Source organism: Lampris incognitus, chromosome 13 (assembly GCF_029633865.1).
Source record: "Lampris incognitus isolate fLamInc1 chromosome 13, fLamInc1.hap2, whole genome shotgun sequence".
Lineage (NCBI taxonomy): Eukaryota > Metazoa > Chordata > Actinopteri > Lampriformes > Lampridae > Lampris > Lampris incognitus.
The window spans coordinates 10,994,057-11,011,136 of record NC_079223.1 but is presented as its reverse complement, the minus strand read 5'-3'; the positions used below and the strand labels follow the sequence as shown (position 1 = coordinate 11,011,136).

At 47.9% G+C, this 17,080-nt stretch overlaps 1 protein-coding gene across 2 annotated transcripts; it reads right to left on the bottom strand.

The window, feature by feature from the left end:
• Positions 1-5,374: 5,374 nt before the first annotated feature.
• Positions 5,375-16,850, bottom strand: tsnax (translin-associated factor X). Of its 2 annotated transcripts, XM_056291385.1 has the most exons (6): positions 16,467-16,850; positions 15,381-15,470; positions 15,131-15,245; positions 13,859-13,989; positions 6,718-6,839; positions 5,375-5,917 (listed from the first exon to the last, which is right to left on the bottom strand). In XM_056291385.1, the coding sequence occupies exons 1-6, from the start codon at positions 16,480-16,482 to the stop codon at positions 5,540-5,542; spliced, it is 852 nt and encodes a 283-aa protein (XP_056147360.1). In that variant the 5' UTR covers positions 16,483-16,850; the 3' UTR covers positions 5,375-5,539. The 2 variants fall into 2 exon arrangements, with proteins under 2 accessions (XP_056147360.1, XP_056147361.1); XM_056291386.1 differs by lacking the exon at positions 15,381-15,470.
• Positions 16,851-17,080: the final 230 nt, after the last annotated feature.

The following is a 17,080-nucleotide window of genomic DNA, read 5'->3' as shown; positions in this document are numbered from 1 at the left end:
AACCCCTCCAATCCAATCGGATATGGTTTTCCTTGGATGTACTGGCGAATTGGGCAACGACCAGTAAATAGGATCATTTGTTCATCAGTGGATAATTTTCCTGTTCTAGGTGGATTTAGACATCCCTCTCTCACTTTCTTAAGAAAGGGCCTGACTGTCCACAAGAGGTGTCTTCTGTTGTCTTCCTCTGAAACATCGAGGTGGTCATTGACCAGCTTGATTGGCCATCTCAACGTAAACAATCGATTCCTTGGATAGCCTAGGCAGGTCATGTAGACAGAGCTCCTGAAGAATGTCTTCAATTCTTCTTGTGTGGTGTTTAGTGATACTTGTCCTTCACGTTGATTTGTGCAGGTGGCCATGTCTTCACTCACAGTTTCATAAATAAACTGTTTAAAGTAATCCATTGGGGTCCAGTTTTGTCATAGTTGGACGTCATTGCCCAGAGTCATTGGAGGATGTTCCAATGGGGGTTTTAATCTTTAGAAAAAAATAAAGGCAAGAAGAAAATTTGCCTCTTTGACCATAATCGAGCATGTCTATAACACCAATATTTATAGTTAATTATTGGTTATTTTGTGACCTACGTAAATAGTTACGATGTAAATGTGTAAAATATGTAAACAGTATGTTCATTCATTCATTTATTCATTATCCAAACCGCTTATCCTGCTCTCAGGGTCGCAGGGATGCTGGAGCCTATCCCATCAGTCACTGGGCGGCAGGCGGGGAGACACCCTGGACAGGCCGCCAGGCCATCACAGGGCTTATTTCCTGAAAATATGAGCTGCAAAAACAACTTCCTAAATGTGCTAAAATAAGAAGATGCAAGGAAGAAGATCAAGAAGCACTCTTAGCAACAATGAAAATGTATATAGCCAAAGAGGGTAATGCCATAGGGACACTGAAGACTTAAATGTTGAAGACTAATGGGTCAGGATCCTGGTGGGAATGTTCAAATATTAACTACTGGCCCTGACAGGAAGTTCCATAGTAAAATAAGATCCATTCAGAAACATTGTGACCATTCATTTTTTTGCATTAACCATACAGAATAGAGAACTACCAATGCATCTGCAAGATGTTTTGATGTACATCTGTTAGATACAAAATGATACGCTTAGACGGCATGCTGTTTTGTCATTTTTACAGAAAAGGTGGCAAAGAAGCCCTCTTCACACTTGCCTTTCACATGCCTTGGATTTTGCTGGTAAGCCTTTATGCAATGCTAGATTAAATTGACAACTCAGGCACATTGGTAAATAGTATGTTAATATTTAAAATATCATTGCACAGAACACAAAGTCAAGTTGTACGTTTGGGTCCTGGCCCTGAGTGGACCATCCTCAGTAAGAGTTACTCTGCATCTGATAGCGAGTCATCTCCTTCTGGTTTGAAGAGACACCATTGAAGTAATAAATACAAATCTCCACTGTGGAGGACAAGTTATTAACCATTTCATATTGAGGAAACGCGTCTAAAAGATGTTTTAAAATATTCTTGAGATCAAGGCTACATGGTAAAAATTGCACTGTTAATGTAATTAGGCACTTGATGTCATTCCTTCCATAAAATGTCCTTGAGGTGATGGCCGCCATTTTCTTCAAAGAGGGGAGGAATCCATGTTTGGTATCACTGGACTGTCGTAATGCTCTCTTTAGAGTATGGTTTGGAAGATACACCCATGTGCTATGAGAGGCCGTATAGGCTGTATGAGAGGATTTCACATACGTATGTGAGAGCATTTTCAGTAGTGCATGTGAGAGGATGGAATATGGCCTATACGGCCTCTCATAATGTACAAATGTCCACTACAGAGGACAAAAATTAACTCAAGATATGGTAGTGACTGTGAGCTAATTTTGTTCCTATAGCATAAATGCTTCTTGGTTGCATTGAAGATGCTTCATCTTAGTTGGACATGTTGGAGTTTTCATTTTTGGGGGGGTAGCACCCCTCCACCCCAACCAGACTTCTGGCTCCCATAAAAAGTCTACCAACCATCATCATTATTATCATAACAACAACAATAATAAATGCTTACAGCCTATATTCTCTCAGTTTAGCCACCTAACTTGTATTCTGTGACCTACTGCTGCTGGGGGAGAGATAGTAGCCGGGAACTGAACCAATAACAAAATCTTGTGTATTCTCTCTGTGTTAACCCAATCTGGTGTCTCAGTCCACTCTTCTTCTTTTTAAATGGGGAGGGGGGGGGGAAGCAACGCGACAACAGCTGCGAGAACGGGACTTGGCCAAGCGCGCATGTATGCAATAAGTGTAACTGGACAGCTGGGGGCGGTGTTGGACAGCTTCTGTTCCTTCTGCCGTAGACGTCAAGAGGCGGAGGCGGAGGAGGAGGAGGAGGAGGAGGGGGGGGATCACTTCCGCAGCAGTGGCATTTTTAAATATAGCAACACCTTCAAACAGCGGAGCCATGTTTCACCCATAATTACCAAACTCGCCACATTATAAAGGGGCAGAGAGATTGGCGAACAGGATCTAGTTCATTTTTCCACAGATGAAAAACTCGAGTGAGGGACACAAATTGAGATTATGAAAAGTGCAGTAAACAATTAGATTGGGTGCGTTGCACCAACAACATGCGAGGACTGTGGGCCAGGACGGGACCCGGGGAAGGAATAACGGCCCAAACCTTTGGCCTCGGCCAGTGCCATTCAACAACCTTTGCTGACATTATTGTTTCAGAGGAGCCTACACAGAACATGGGTCGCCTTCAACACGACCCTTGCGATTGTCATCCTGGAATGAAGTGTTGCGGCCTTTTTCAAAAAGGCCGCAATTGTGCTTTTACACCAAAGGCAATGGGAGGATGAACCCCCAGAGATGAGAGAGGAACAACACGGGCCAATGGGAGGATGAACCCCCCAGAGATGAGAGAGGAACAACACGGGCCAATGGGAGGATGAACCCCCCAGAGATGAGAGAGGAACAACACGGGCCAATGGGAGGATGAACCCCCCAGAGATGAGAGAGGAACAACACGGGCCAATGGGAGGATGGACCCCCCAGAGATGAGAGAGGAACAACACGGGCCAATGGGAGGATGGACCCCCCAGAGATGAGAGAGGAACAACACGGGCCAATGGAAGGATGAACCCCGAGATGAGAGAGGAACAACACGGGCCAATGGGAGGATGAACCCCCAGAGATGAGAGAGGAACACCACCGGCCAATGGGAGGATGAACCCCCAGAGATGAGAGAGGAACAACACGGGCCAATGAGAGGATGAACCCCCAGAGATGAGAGAGGAACAACACGGGCCAATGGGAGGATGAACCCCCAGAGATGAGAGAGGAACAACACGGGCCAATGGGAGGATGAACCCCCAAGAGATGAGAGAGGAACAACACGGGCCAATGGGAGGATGAACCCCCCAGAGATGAGAGAGGAACAACACAGGCCAATGGGAGGATGAACCCCCCAGAGATGAGAGAGGAACAACACGGGCCAATGGGAGGATGAACCCCCAGAGATGAGAGAGGAACACCACGGGCCAATGGGAGGATGAACCCCCCAGAGATGAGAGAGGAACAACATGGGCCAATGGGAGGATGAACCCCCGAGAGATGAGAGAGGAACAACACGGGCCAATGGGAGGATGAACCCCCAGAGATGAGAGAGGAACAACACGGGCCAATGGGAGGATGAACCCCCCAGAGATGAGAGAGGAACAACACGGGCCAATGGGAGGATGAACCCCCCAGAGATGAGAGAGGAACAACACGGGCCAATGGGAGGATGAACCCCCCAGAGATGAGAGAGGAACAACACGGGCCAATGGGAGGATGAACCCCCAGAGATGAGAGAGGAACAACACGGGCCACTCCATTGTGAGACGTGGCGGTCTGGATCAGAACGTTCCCCTGGTAACGTTCCGTCACGTTCTCCAAGAGGACAAAAACAAAACTGTGTGGTCATTCCCCGTGAGGGCAAAAGCCAAACTTCTCCGGATCCCTCAAACCCGAGCCTGCTGTTTGGTCAAGAGTATTCAAACAAGCGAGGCTGAAATCCCTGCCGCCGGGCTTGGGTTCTTGCTCAAACCTGAACGTGTTCCACTTGGCACACCACAACTATGAGACCCCACGCGGTGATCCCAGATCTTCTATTCGGTCTCTATTACAAGCACCATAAATATGACAGACTGGATGTCAAAAACATGTAAAAAATAAATAAATAATGATAATAATGCAGTTTGTAATGTGGAACTATGCTTTACGGAATAAAATAATAGCCCGAGACCATGTGTCTTCCATTTGTGCAGACGATAGTGACATTTTATATGCGGTATTATGTTATCAGACTGGGGAAGGAGAATGTGTTCATACTTTATGCGTTACACAATTTCATGCCCCAGCACGGCACACCTGACAAATGTTGAAATCCTAACTTGCCGGCAGGGCACACCACAATCACCGACAGAATAAACAGTGTTGGAGGTTAATTCAAGGCATCTTCAGAGAAAAAGCCCCCCCCCCCATCATACATTCAACAGATTGCCTATTCATGCTGTCATTTCATTCGGGGATGAGGTACCTGAGTTGAGAGGTCGAGGCCGGCAGAACACCACAGCCGCCGCCTGCCAGGGAAAACGCCGCAGACCCAACTCGGGCGAAGTCCGCTTGTGGTTGGTGTAATCTCACATCTGGCAATAAATTCTCACTCCATCAAATTTGCATAAAGGATTCTACCAAAACTCACACAACCCCTATTTGCATGCCCTTTTCATGGACCAGGTAGTTTCCTCCTCGTGCATAAAATAATAAATAAATCGAGCTGTGTACTATCACAAGTGATGAAGAAATAGAAAATATAATAACAGATTTGCTGCCAGGAACACTCGTTCGTTTGGGTCTTTGGACACACAGCTACGACGCAGCCAACAAAGAGCGCCATTATATACGCCGCACTCAATAACGCAGGCTGCCAAACCACAATTTGATTTTGGTTTCATTCTTTTCTGGTGAAGATTGCTTAAGAACGGGTGCGGGAGGAGACAAGGTGTGCGAGTGTGAGTGTGTGTGTGTCAGAATAGGGAGAATAGGCACGTACAGTGTACAGAGGTCACGTTTCCCCCACAGTGAGCACAGACAACCACTGGTTCTACCTTAGATCGTCTGCGTGTGATAGGGAAAAGGGAGAAGGAAAGGAAGGGGGAAAAAAAATAAACTAACACACACAAACACACACACACACACACACACACATACACATCAAAGCAGCTTACACACTTAAAGAGGGAGTCAGTCAAGTTTAAAGCAAAAAGAAAAACTTTATTTAAGGTTTCCCATTTCACTACATAACTGTTAGACTACCATTAAAAAAAAAGACTTTGTCGGAGACAACTGTGTGTGTGTGTGTGTGTGTGCCGTCCAGTAATAAAAACAAACAGCAAGCAAACTTCTTTCAAAACAACCAAGCAACAGTAGCGTCACACAAAAAGTACATACAAGCGTCACAACACCGCAGGAGGAGAAACAGAACTGACGCGGCGTCGCTTCGACGGGCCGCCGGCCCTTAAGCCACCCCTTCGTCGGGGTCGATGAGAGCCGCCCTGCTGGCGAACACGTCGGCCAACATGTGCTTGGGGATTTCTGAGCCGCGGACGCGGAGGGTGTAGCAGGCGTCCTCCACCTTGCCCAGGCTCTGGCGCAGCGTGTGCAGCTTCTTGGACACCTCGTAAGGCCCCGTGTTGCCGATGTAGGAGAAGCCGTCGTGGATCTGCCGGAGGAACTGGCTGAGCTGGAAGGGCGTGTCGATGTCGCCGTTGCCCACGCTGCTGATGCACATCCGCATCAGCTCTCCCGTCAGGTCGGCCACGCCGAGCAGGTAGTCGGAGGGCGTCACCTGGAAGGTCAGAACCTGCGCCGCTAGCGGCGGGCCCTCCGCCGAGCCCTGGGACGCCATACGCAGAAATGCAAGGGTGGGACACAAAGAGGAGGCGATAAACTGAGTGCGCACGTTCAAGATCAAGTGGTTGCGTGCCTCGGGCAACCTTTTCAAAGTGGAGGGGAACCAAACCCGAGCGAAGCTCGTGCATTTTTTTTAAGGGGGGGGGGTTGGAAAAAGGGTTTTTTGCAAGATATACAGTGACGAGGAAATGTATGTCTAATGTAAATCATTTCATGGGATTTGTGGAGAATCTGACCCGAAGAGAAACATTTATATAGCAACATGTAGTCTCGCTGATGGTCTCAGTTGGTTACTATGTCCGTCATATGGAGGGATCACAACTAACTGAGACGGAAAAATAGTAAGTGAGAAACCCCTCGTAGCAGTTTTTTTGCCCCCCCGCCTTTTCTCCCTAATTGTACTCAGCCAATCATCCCACTCTTCCGACCCGTCCCGGTTGCTGATCCGCCCCCTCTGCCGATCCGGGGAGGGCTGCGGACTACCTCATGCCTCCTCCGATACATGTGGAGTCGCCAGCCGCTTCTTTTCACCTGACAGTGAGGAGTTTCACCGGGGGTACGTAGCACGTGGGAGGATCATGTTATTCCCCCCAGTTCCCCCTCCCCCCCCGAACAGGCGCCCCGACCGGCCAGTTGTGTCTGTAGGGATGCCCGGCCAAGCCGGACGCAACGCGGGGATTCAATCCGGAGATCCCCGTGTTGGTGGACCACAGAATAGACCGCTACGCTACCCGGACGCCCACTTCCTGTCGGTGCTTGAGGTGTTCTCTACTTCATAATTACCTTAGTGTCCGCCTTTTCCGTTTTCATGAACACCAGTCTGGCGTTGATCTCTTCCAGGCTGATGAGGGTCCGGTGACGTATGTAATGCTGGAACGAGACCGCCTCCACATACTCCTGGATCCCTAATACAGACAATACAAGTTATACTCATCATCATCATCATCATCAAAAATATATCTGCGGCACACCAAGTTCCCATCTACTCTAATAGCGAGGCAGTGGATTTTCCACCTTGCATTTATCTTTTCAATAACTATCTGAAGAAATAATGGCGAGTATTTAAATTAGGTTGAGCGTTCTGCATTGGGCTGGAGTGTTTCCTCACATCCCGCACTGTACATTTCATTCCTGGGTGGATAATGTGCGACTTACTCAAGTCTCACAGAAAGTAAAAGGACAAGCTGGTGCAAATACAACGCATTTCCTGCTAAACAGCTGCGAAAGACAGCGGACATTTTGTGTTGCGAGCAGAGATGACCCCTCATTTGTTTTCTGCCCTTGTGTAAACAACAATCCAATAATCACAGGACGGAAGACTTTGTGTCCCAAGTTTACTTTCAGAGCCGCAATTGAACATCAAACGGCCTGCTATCTGCCAGCGGCTAACCACAGAGCACAACACAGAGGCAGGGGGAGGACATGGGTCATCCCCTCTTCAACCACTCCTGAAAGTCCAACTTTCACAGCGCTCGTTTTTGTTTTTTTGTTTGTTTTTTTGTTTTTTTTTGCTCCATCCAATCACACAGCGTCAACAGGACCACGTCTATTAGACCTGGAGGCTGCACCAGACTCCCAACAGGTGGTGTACGGCGGCTTCGGGAAAGATTCATCCTTTATTCCGGTATCGTCGACTGTCCAATAAGCATTCGCAACCGTGTTAACGGCTTCAGCTGGTCTGGGTGTGTTGAGTTTTCTTGGCGTCACACAAAACGCATTGCCGAAGTTCACTTGCACTTTTGTTCATGTTCACAGTGAATAGCAACGACTTTGCGAGGTCTGACGAAGAAACAGCAAACCGGATCGGTCCTGCTCTCTTTAACACCAACGTACCGCCCCCGGACCCCGAAGATCAAGTTAGGAGGTAAAACGCTGGAGAATATGAGGATATAAAGCTCGGCAAAGCTTTGAACCTTCTTAGGAGCGGTGTAAAGTCCACCTATAACAAGAGGGAGGAATTACGGCACCGCCCAGACAATACCAAGATCAGGCCGACCGACCAGACTGAACAACTGGGCAAAAAGGGGCAATCGTCAGAGAACTGACCAAGACAGCAGCTGCAGGGGCGTCCGGGTGGCGTGGCGGTCTATTCCGCGGCCTGCCAACACGGGGATCGCAGGATCGAATCCCCGTGCTATCTCCGGCTTGGTCGGCCGTCACCTACTGACACAATTGACCGTGTCTGTGGGTGGGAAGCCGGATGTGGGTATGTGTCCTGGTCGCTGTACTAGCGCCTCCTCTGGTCGGTTGGGGCGCCTGTTCGGGGGGGGGGGACTGGGGGGAACAGCGTGACCCTCCCACATGCCACACCCCCCTGACGAAACTCCTCGCTGTCAGGTGAAAAGAAGCGGCTGGCGGCTCCACATGTATCGGAGGAGGCGTGTGGTAGTCTGCAGCCCTCCCCGGATCAGCAGAGCGGATGGAGCAGCGACCGGGACAGCTCGGAAGAGTGGGGTAATTGGCCAAGTACAACTGGGGAGAAAAAGGTAGAAACCCCCCCCCCCCAAAAAAAAACCCAGAGCAGCTGCAATGGCGACACAGTTGCAGAACGAAATGAAAAGAAAATGTCCAAAGAATAAAAATCACAGCAGCTTGTCAAAGAGTCAGCCTACCTGGGAGAGCGAGGCCAGCGCTGAGTCACGTCTGGAGTTTACTGGACACCACGGGACAAAATGTGAGACCTTCTGGAAGAAGATTTTGTGGTCTGACTAGTCAGTTTTTGACCTCTATCGCAAACGGCTATGTCTGCCCCAAACCAAACACACCTGAGTAACACCATCCCTAGCGCCAACCGTGGTGGGGGCAGCACCACGCTATGGGGACGCTTCTCGACAGGACGGACTACAAGGGGCAAGACGGCAAAATCCTTGAAGAGGACCGATTCCAGTCAGCAGGAGATCCATGTTTAGGGCCCTGGGGGTCCTGTTTCAACCCAAAGAACACAGAAAAATACTAAAAGACCGACTTTATAAAGATCATTAACATCCTGGAATGGCCGAGACAAAGCCCTGACTCAAAAATCCCAACGACCTGAAAACAGCTGTTCACCAACACCCTGCATCTGATACGGCAGAGTTGGAACAAGTGTGTGTGAAGCAATGGGCAAAAACTCTTCAACGTAACTGCAAAAGCGCACACAGACATACCGCAGAAGATCCACATCTGTAATTGCTCGAGCCTGGCGGGGATTGAATAGTTTTGGGCGTGTAAAACATAAAACCTTTTACACATGCAGCTAACATGAATGAGCTGAAATTGTGTTAGTGGTGGTGGGGGGGGGGGGGATTATTTCAACGCATTCAAATGTGAAGGCGTAAAAAGAAGACCGAGCTAAATTCCTAGTCCTCGTAATGCACATGGCAATAAAAGAATTTCTGATTCTTTTATAAAATGTTATATCATTAGAGGGGGGGGGATACTTCCTGAAGGCACTGTACCAGGACTGATGTTCTTCCTTCTTGCATAAGAAATGTGATTATCTATTCAGCCCTGAATGAGCAAACGAACTTTATAGATTAATTACAGGAGCGTTCTCCTTGCAGCACTGCCGTTTTCCACCGCGCAATATAAAATCCCCGAAATTTCTCTCCCACAGTGGATTTCTGTCTAATGCTTCAGACCTAGCCTGCAGACCTAATGATCTTTTGGGCTAATTCCTCATCAAAATTGCAAACAACTAAACAAAAAAAAAAAACACACCAACGCCTAAACAAATTATAATGGATCCCCAGCATCCCAGTATGCTTTAGTCACTGCGGTCGGACAGATTCCTCTGCAGCCGCAAGGCCAACACACACACACACACACACACACACACACACACACACACACACACACACACACACACACACACACACACACACACACACACACACACACACACACAAAAGGAGTTTCTACCCCCCCGGGCCATAAGGACACTAAACACAACATAATTATATTTGTAACACTACTGCCACTTTGTCTCAGACACTTTACACTTTACCCATTCAGACTATTTGCACTCATATTTGCATATTACCTGCTCATTGTACACAGATATTTATCAAGATATACTATCTGCATACGCCCCAAATTTTTTTTTTTCCATTTCCAAGTATTTTATTTGTCCATCCAGTCATCCCATTACCCAAGCCGCTTATCCCGATTGGGGTCGCGGGATGCTGGAGCCTATCCCAGCAGTCATTGGGCGGCAGGCGGGTAGACACCCTGGACAGGCCACCGGGCCATCACAGGGCCCACACATTCACACCTAGGGACAATTTTCCCCCCCAGTATGGCCGATTCACCTGACCAACATATCAAATAAAACAAAATAAAATTGTATTTAATTATTTTTATTGTTGCTCCATTTCTTTGTTGCAGTTTTTTTTTTTTTTTGAGTTCGCCAAAGACTCATTCCACCGCTAAATTGCACTCGTACGTGAAGTACGTGACGAACAAACCACCGAATCTTGACTTGAATCTTCGGCGTTGGCTAAAAGAGCCCAGCCTCGTCTCGGGCACACAAGAAATGACACGAAAAGGTCGCAGAGGCCGTTAGTCGGTGTTTGACAGCCAATAAAACATGACTGGAGGGCCGGTCATAAATCGCACCCGGCAATATCAATGTGTTTAAGTTCATTTGCATGGGGGAAGCGGTATCCCGCGAATCTATTTGTTCAGCGATCCACATCGTTCAGTCTGACGCAGAAACAGCACCTTTGGTCGAAAAGGTGAACGCCGCCTAGACAACGAGTCAGGCCGAACCGTCTGAATCGAGACAGAAGGCAGGATCGAAATAATCTACTGGCACGGCCTGTGGAAAAACTGAGACTCGAGGAGGTCCACGGCAACACCTACCTACACTGCGAACACCTGGTTTGTTCACGCCGCTCTCGCAGGACTTGTGTTTGGAGAGAAACGTTGGATTGTTTTACGTTTCTGACGTTTCCGGTTAAATGTACAGCTCACGGCAGTCCGGCGAAAGCGACTGACAGTCAAGCTCAAAGTTTGCGCATTAAGGCCTCCAGAATAAACCCTCCTGTCGGGCAATTAAACGACGTACGTTTGACTAAGACAGAGTTCAAACCCCTTCGTGCTACTGAAGGGAAACCCTGCAAAAGCAGCAGCTTCGGGGGTTATGTACACGCGTCCGCGTCCGTGACCCCGTTCAAGCTTAACGGCTTATCAGCGCCGCATTTCCCCGTTATCAGTAGCTATTACATACAAATTTAGCTCACAATATCATTAATGGCTCTGGTTTAGAAGCCCCCCCGCCCGCCCGCCCCCAAGAAAAGACCGACCCATTAAATGTGGCCGGAGACTTCTAGTCCAGCCAAGATGATCAGCTGCGGGGTGACAGCGTCTGTGTATTGAGCTCGGTCTCATCTAATAAAGATGATAAAAATGAAGAAAGAAAAAAAAAAAGAAAGAAAGAAAAAAAAAATCTAATTGGTGGGAACTGCCACTGGTCACGTCGCCGGGGATGCAGCGTTGATTCCTGCGTGACCACAATCTAAAAATGACTTCCCCAGCTGCTAGATAACAGCAAGGCTCCAGCTCCCGCTAATGCTTTCCTCCCGACTCCGCAGACATTTTGGCTTCCACCGGGAGAGACTGACACTCCAGTCAAGTGGGAAAACAACTTTTATCAGTGGGTGTGTCAATCAAACCCGGGCCGGTATCAACGGTCACTGTCTTACACAATCAGGCGGCCAATCAGCCACTTGACAAAAAAACAAAAACAAAACCAAAAAAAAAAAGGAGTCTAGATCACACAAAGCATCATCTATCTGACGGAATACTAGGAGGGATTAGGACGTACAAGGAAGGTGGCGACGAAAAGCCTTCAAATCTCCGCTGTTTTTTTTTTTTGTATGATTAACATGATGTTTTTTGTTGTTTTGTGTTTGATATTTGTTTTTATCTATACAAATAAAATTGACTTGACTTATTCATACTGTTTTTATTTTTACTCTCATTTATTTGGTCTCACTCTTATTTTTGCCTTGTCTGGTTTTATTTCTTTGTAAAGCACTTTGCCACATGTTTTTAGAAAAGTGCTGTATAAATAATAACTATTATTATTAATATTACTATTATAAATATTAATTGTACACATGTATAATTATTAATTATACATATGTATAAATAAAGTTATTATTGTTGTTATTATTATACATATATGTTATTATGATTATGATTATTATTATACATATGTATAAAGTTATTATTATTATTTGTACTGATTTATACCACTATGTTGCATTATCTATTGCTTTTCTCGTCTTACATGTACTGTTACAGTAAACTGTAACATCCCCGAGTAGGTTGTAACTCAGGTACAATAATCACCAAAAATAATAGTTTAACTAGTCACAACCAAAAAAAAAAAGAAAAGAAAAAGAAAGGACTTATTTATCCCATCATTTATCCGATCCACTAAATACAGCCAATTAAAGGAACTGCTGCTCGTTTTCAAACTGCACCAAAGGCAGCAAGGGAAAAAAAAAAAAGAGAGTGGACGGTGTGCTGTGGAGCGTACCTTCTGGATTGTTGCTCCGGAGACAAAAGTGAGTGCGTTTGTGTGTACCGAGCATGACAAATAACAGCTCACGTCCCCATAAAAATCACCGTCACGTCTGGCATCGCCTTGCTTACATGCAGGAAAAAACACTTGACGCTGACGTCATTGCACCTCGAGTGTCGGCGTACCTCTCCTTACGAGACACAGACCTCACCGCAAACTGAAGAGCTGCGCTTCATATTTTCCTGCGACAAATTACAAATTATGTCTCCCCGGAGCCGTTTTGCTGTCATGTTCTGTTGTTTCGAGCGTTCCTCCTTCTTTACTTGATTTCATGTAGCGGGAATGTGCATCCCTTTCTGTTTAGGCGGATCTTCACATCCGAATCGTAAAAAAATGTAAAAAAAAAAAAAATCAATGTCAAGTTTCATGTCATCTTTAATTAGCTGTATTCAGAACACTGCCGTGGCCAGACAGCTAACACTGACAAAATCCATCAGTATCCTGCCGTATATCAGTGTATTTTTGCTACGATACTCTTATTTTCGTACACATAGATTATGACTTTACTAACATTGTTTGGGTTTTTGAACATAAATCGACTCAAAGTGAGTCAGTGGAGCATTTGATGAAGTTCTACTCTGAATGTGATCTCACAAACAGATGAAAGTAACACTGAATGATTTGCTCAAACGCATTATACCAAGGATCCTTGAACTTCACCTTCCTTAGATCTAAATCTAATAAATATAACTCCTTGCAAGGCCGTACGATCATTTACATACCACTTTTTTTGCCAAGACACATTTTGTTCACTGTTTGAAAAATACCATATACTGTATTTATTTGTCTAAAATCAGCTGTTGCAGTGGAAACCATCAACAGAAACTAATCAGTAATTCCAAATGGAAAAATTGAACAGCGCGAGAAAACAATATTAGAGTTTTCTTGTCTTTATGCATGGCTGAAAATAATAACGTGCAATACTTGCCTTGGTATCGGAAAAATCTGCATCATTTTGGGATGTAACAGCGATTGGCTGATATAAAAGCTACTACCTTCATATTTGCAAATCCTTTGCAATTGATTTGCAACACGCTGCATGATTTGCAGGAACCCAGTTCCTGTTTAGCAACTTTTGATTTTGAAAATGCACCAAAAAAAATCAGTTATCCGGCAGTTCTCGAATATATTGTTTGTTCTCAAAGCCATTATGTTTCTCAAACAGCCCGAAAGTAGTTAAACACAACATGGGTTTTAATTGGGCTGGCTGTATATTTACCACAGAAATCTATTAATAGTCAGATGAGATTATAATAGCCAGCCTAACCCGTGGAAACAATCCTCAGCATGGAAATTTCATGGAAGTTTTTTTTTTTCTTGTTATCTCGAAGACTGCAGCAGATGTAAACTAACCTGGGGTGAAAGCTCTGTGAAACTGAAATATGTCCTCTCCTCTCAGCTCTTCTGCAATGAGGCCAATCTTCTGCCGCACGCCATCCAGTTTTACATCCGATTCCTTCAGAATATCCTCTACGTCAGGCACACTGCAGGTCCAACGAGAAACGCAGAATCTTTGTAAATAATGTTATGTTTCAGCTTCTTTATCAAGTGTCTGTCAGAGGACTGCCATGTAGTCAAGAGCGCACCCATCAAAAATTATAAACCACTGGTTGACATCGTGGTTGTTTTGGCGTTTAGGACACATAACGATTGCAGAGTGCATACATGTCATTTGCTCTGCTTGAATTATATATAACGCATGCCAGTGAGCATGCCCAGTACATAATGCAAGATATACAGAACAGTGAGCAGCAAATCCTCAGTCTATTGTCTCCATGTCATGCATAAGAGGAACTTCTGCCTGACTGTATCCATATTTACTTATATACTCAATCTGAATGCTACATGAAAAATTATCGAAAAAATAACAAGATTGCCATATAAGTTCCCATATTTTCTATTTCCGTCCTCTCTATAGCCTTTGGCATCAAAGTTGGCATTTATGCAAGCCAGAACCAGAAGAGTTCGAGCCTCCATCCGGAATCAAATAACAGTGGCGGACGGAAAATGCAACTGTGATTATAACAGTATTCCCAAGAATGGCCCTCAAGCAATTGAGGCATTTTGCTCTGAAAACGACTCTTAAAAGAAGATGCACTTTATTAATGTGTCAGGGAAATTCTCCTTCTGAATTCAACCCATCAAACCCACCCCAAAACACACACACACACACACACACACACACACAGTCAGTGGGCAAACTGTCAAGAGTCCAAGGTACATCACCATGCCTCCGGTTTAAGAGACACACACCCTTCTCATCACATCCCCCCTCTCCACCCCGCCATATCTGTATTGTACGAAAGTAATAGCTGGGTGGAGACCAAGCTGAAACTGTGCATTGTGTCAGCTTGCAGATGGAGCAGCTGAAGGCCGTACATCTTGACAGTATCAGCGTCACAGTCTTTGCTCTCTGGACTCTGGCTGTGGCAGGCAGGCACACAGCTGCCACTAAACCACAGCAATAACATGTGAATTCTGCATAACTCATTATATTTTCTCATTTGAACAGTTTTGCCATTCTGGGGAAGAGGGGGGGGGGGCATTTTGCAAACCTGTGTAAATCTCCTAAATGAAAAGGAAAGGAAAGGAAAGGAAAGGAAAGGAAAGGAAAGGAGAGACTACCTGGTCACTCTGTGCAAAAGGAAAATGGTCCTTTTGCTTTCGATGGTGACGTCGCGGCTGATCTTGAAGAGGCGCTCGTGCTTGTCGTGCTTGGTGTCAAGCTCCTGCTGGAAGACTGAAAGGGACACGCGGGGGTGAGACTCGCGGGGTGAGACTCGCGGGTCGCTTCACGGCGACCGCGAGAAAAGGCGACGTACTTCATAAATGGAGAACCGTCGTCCCAAATAACGCAGGTGCGGCTGCCTTTTACCCCTGAAAGCTGCGATGACCGGTGACAGGTCGGCGCTCGTGTCGCTGTCCTGCGCGCGGTCATGTTTTGCAGGCGTCGGACATCCGTCACCTGCCGTGGAGAAGGACGCGGACAGATCATGCAGACGGGTGTGGGATGCAACCCCCCCCTTTTTAACGACACCAACAACAACAACATTAAACACATGTGGATTCAGTCATTTCTTCTCTTGTCACGCCGCCCAGCTTGGGAGGGCACCCACTGCATGCTGCCCAGCTCGGGAGGGCACCCACAGCATGCTGCCCAGCTCGGGAGGGCACCCACCGCATGCCGCCCAGCTTGGGAGGGCACCCACCGCATGTGGGAGGGCACCCACCGCATGCCGCCCAGCTTGGGAGGGCACCACCGCATGTGGGAGGGCACCCACCGCATGCCGCCCAGCTTGGGAGGGCACCCACCGCATGTGGGAGGGCACCCACCGCACGCTGCCCAGCTCGGGAGGGCACCCACCGCACGCCGCCCAGCTCGGGAGGGCACCCACCGCATGCCGCCCAGCTTGGGAGGGCACCCACCGCATGCCGCCCAGCTTGGGAGGGCACCCACCGCATGTGGGAGGGCACCCACCGCATGCCGCCCAGCTTAGGAGGGCACCCACCGCATGCTGCCCAGCTCAGGGGGGCACCCCTGCCCAGCTTGGGAGGGCACCCACCGCATGCTGCCCAGCTTAGGAGGGCACCCACCGCACGCTGCCCAGCTCGGGAGGGCACCCACAGCATGCTGCCCAGCTTAGGAGGGCACCCACCGCATGCCGCCCAGCTTAGGAGGGCACCCACCGCATGTGGGAGGGCACCCACCGCATGCCGCCCAGCTTGGGAGGGCACCCACCGCATGCTGCCCAGCTTGGGAGGGCACCCACCGCATGCTGCCCAGCTTGGGAGGGCACCCACCGCATGCTGCCCAGCTTGGGAGGGCACCCACCGCATGCCGCCCAGCTTGGGAGGGCACCCACCGCATGCCGCCCAGCTTGGGAGGGCACCCACCGCATGCCGCCCGCTCTCCTTATCGCGTAGCATCGTTCTTTAGCCTAACGTCGAGCGCAGGACCCACCTTCTCTCCCGCTCATACCTCCAGCTTTACAGCGGTCCGTTGTTCTTTTGGACTCACAACGTCAGATGTTCTGCCGAGGTGCCAAAAAAGAAGAAGAAGAAGAAGAAGAAGAAGAAGAAGAAGAAGGGGGGAAAAAAGAGAGAGGGGTAGTTTTGGGAGGCGAACCGCTCCAGCCTCGAGGAAAACGGACTCGCCTTACCGCCGCCGACCCGACTGGGCCGTGACGAAAAGCCTCTGCGGTTGTCACGGGAACGTCGCGTCAGAGGACACGGCCGTGCGTCTTGTGGATAAATAAACACCCGGCACGGACGCGAAATAAACACGCCGGAATATCCAAAGCGACACCAAACGGGGAGGAAGGGCTTTTCACGCGTTTTATCGACAGGCACCTACGCGGACTCCATTTTGAAAAGGGCCTTCCGCAAGCGTAGCGAGTGAGGCGTTGTGGGAAATGTAGTCTTGCGTCGGTCGGTCGGTCGGTGACGTTTGTGTCGGTGCGCGGCTGCGCGGCGTCCAATCGCTGTTTTGCAGCCGCGGCGCGTTGGGTTATTTGGCTCGTTGGCTGTTTTTCGTCTAAAGTGATTCAAGTGGATACAACCGAGGCGTCTGCGTTA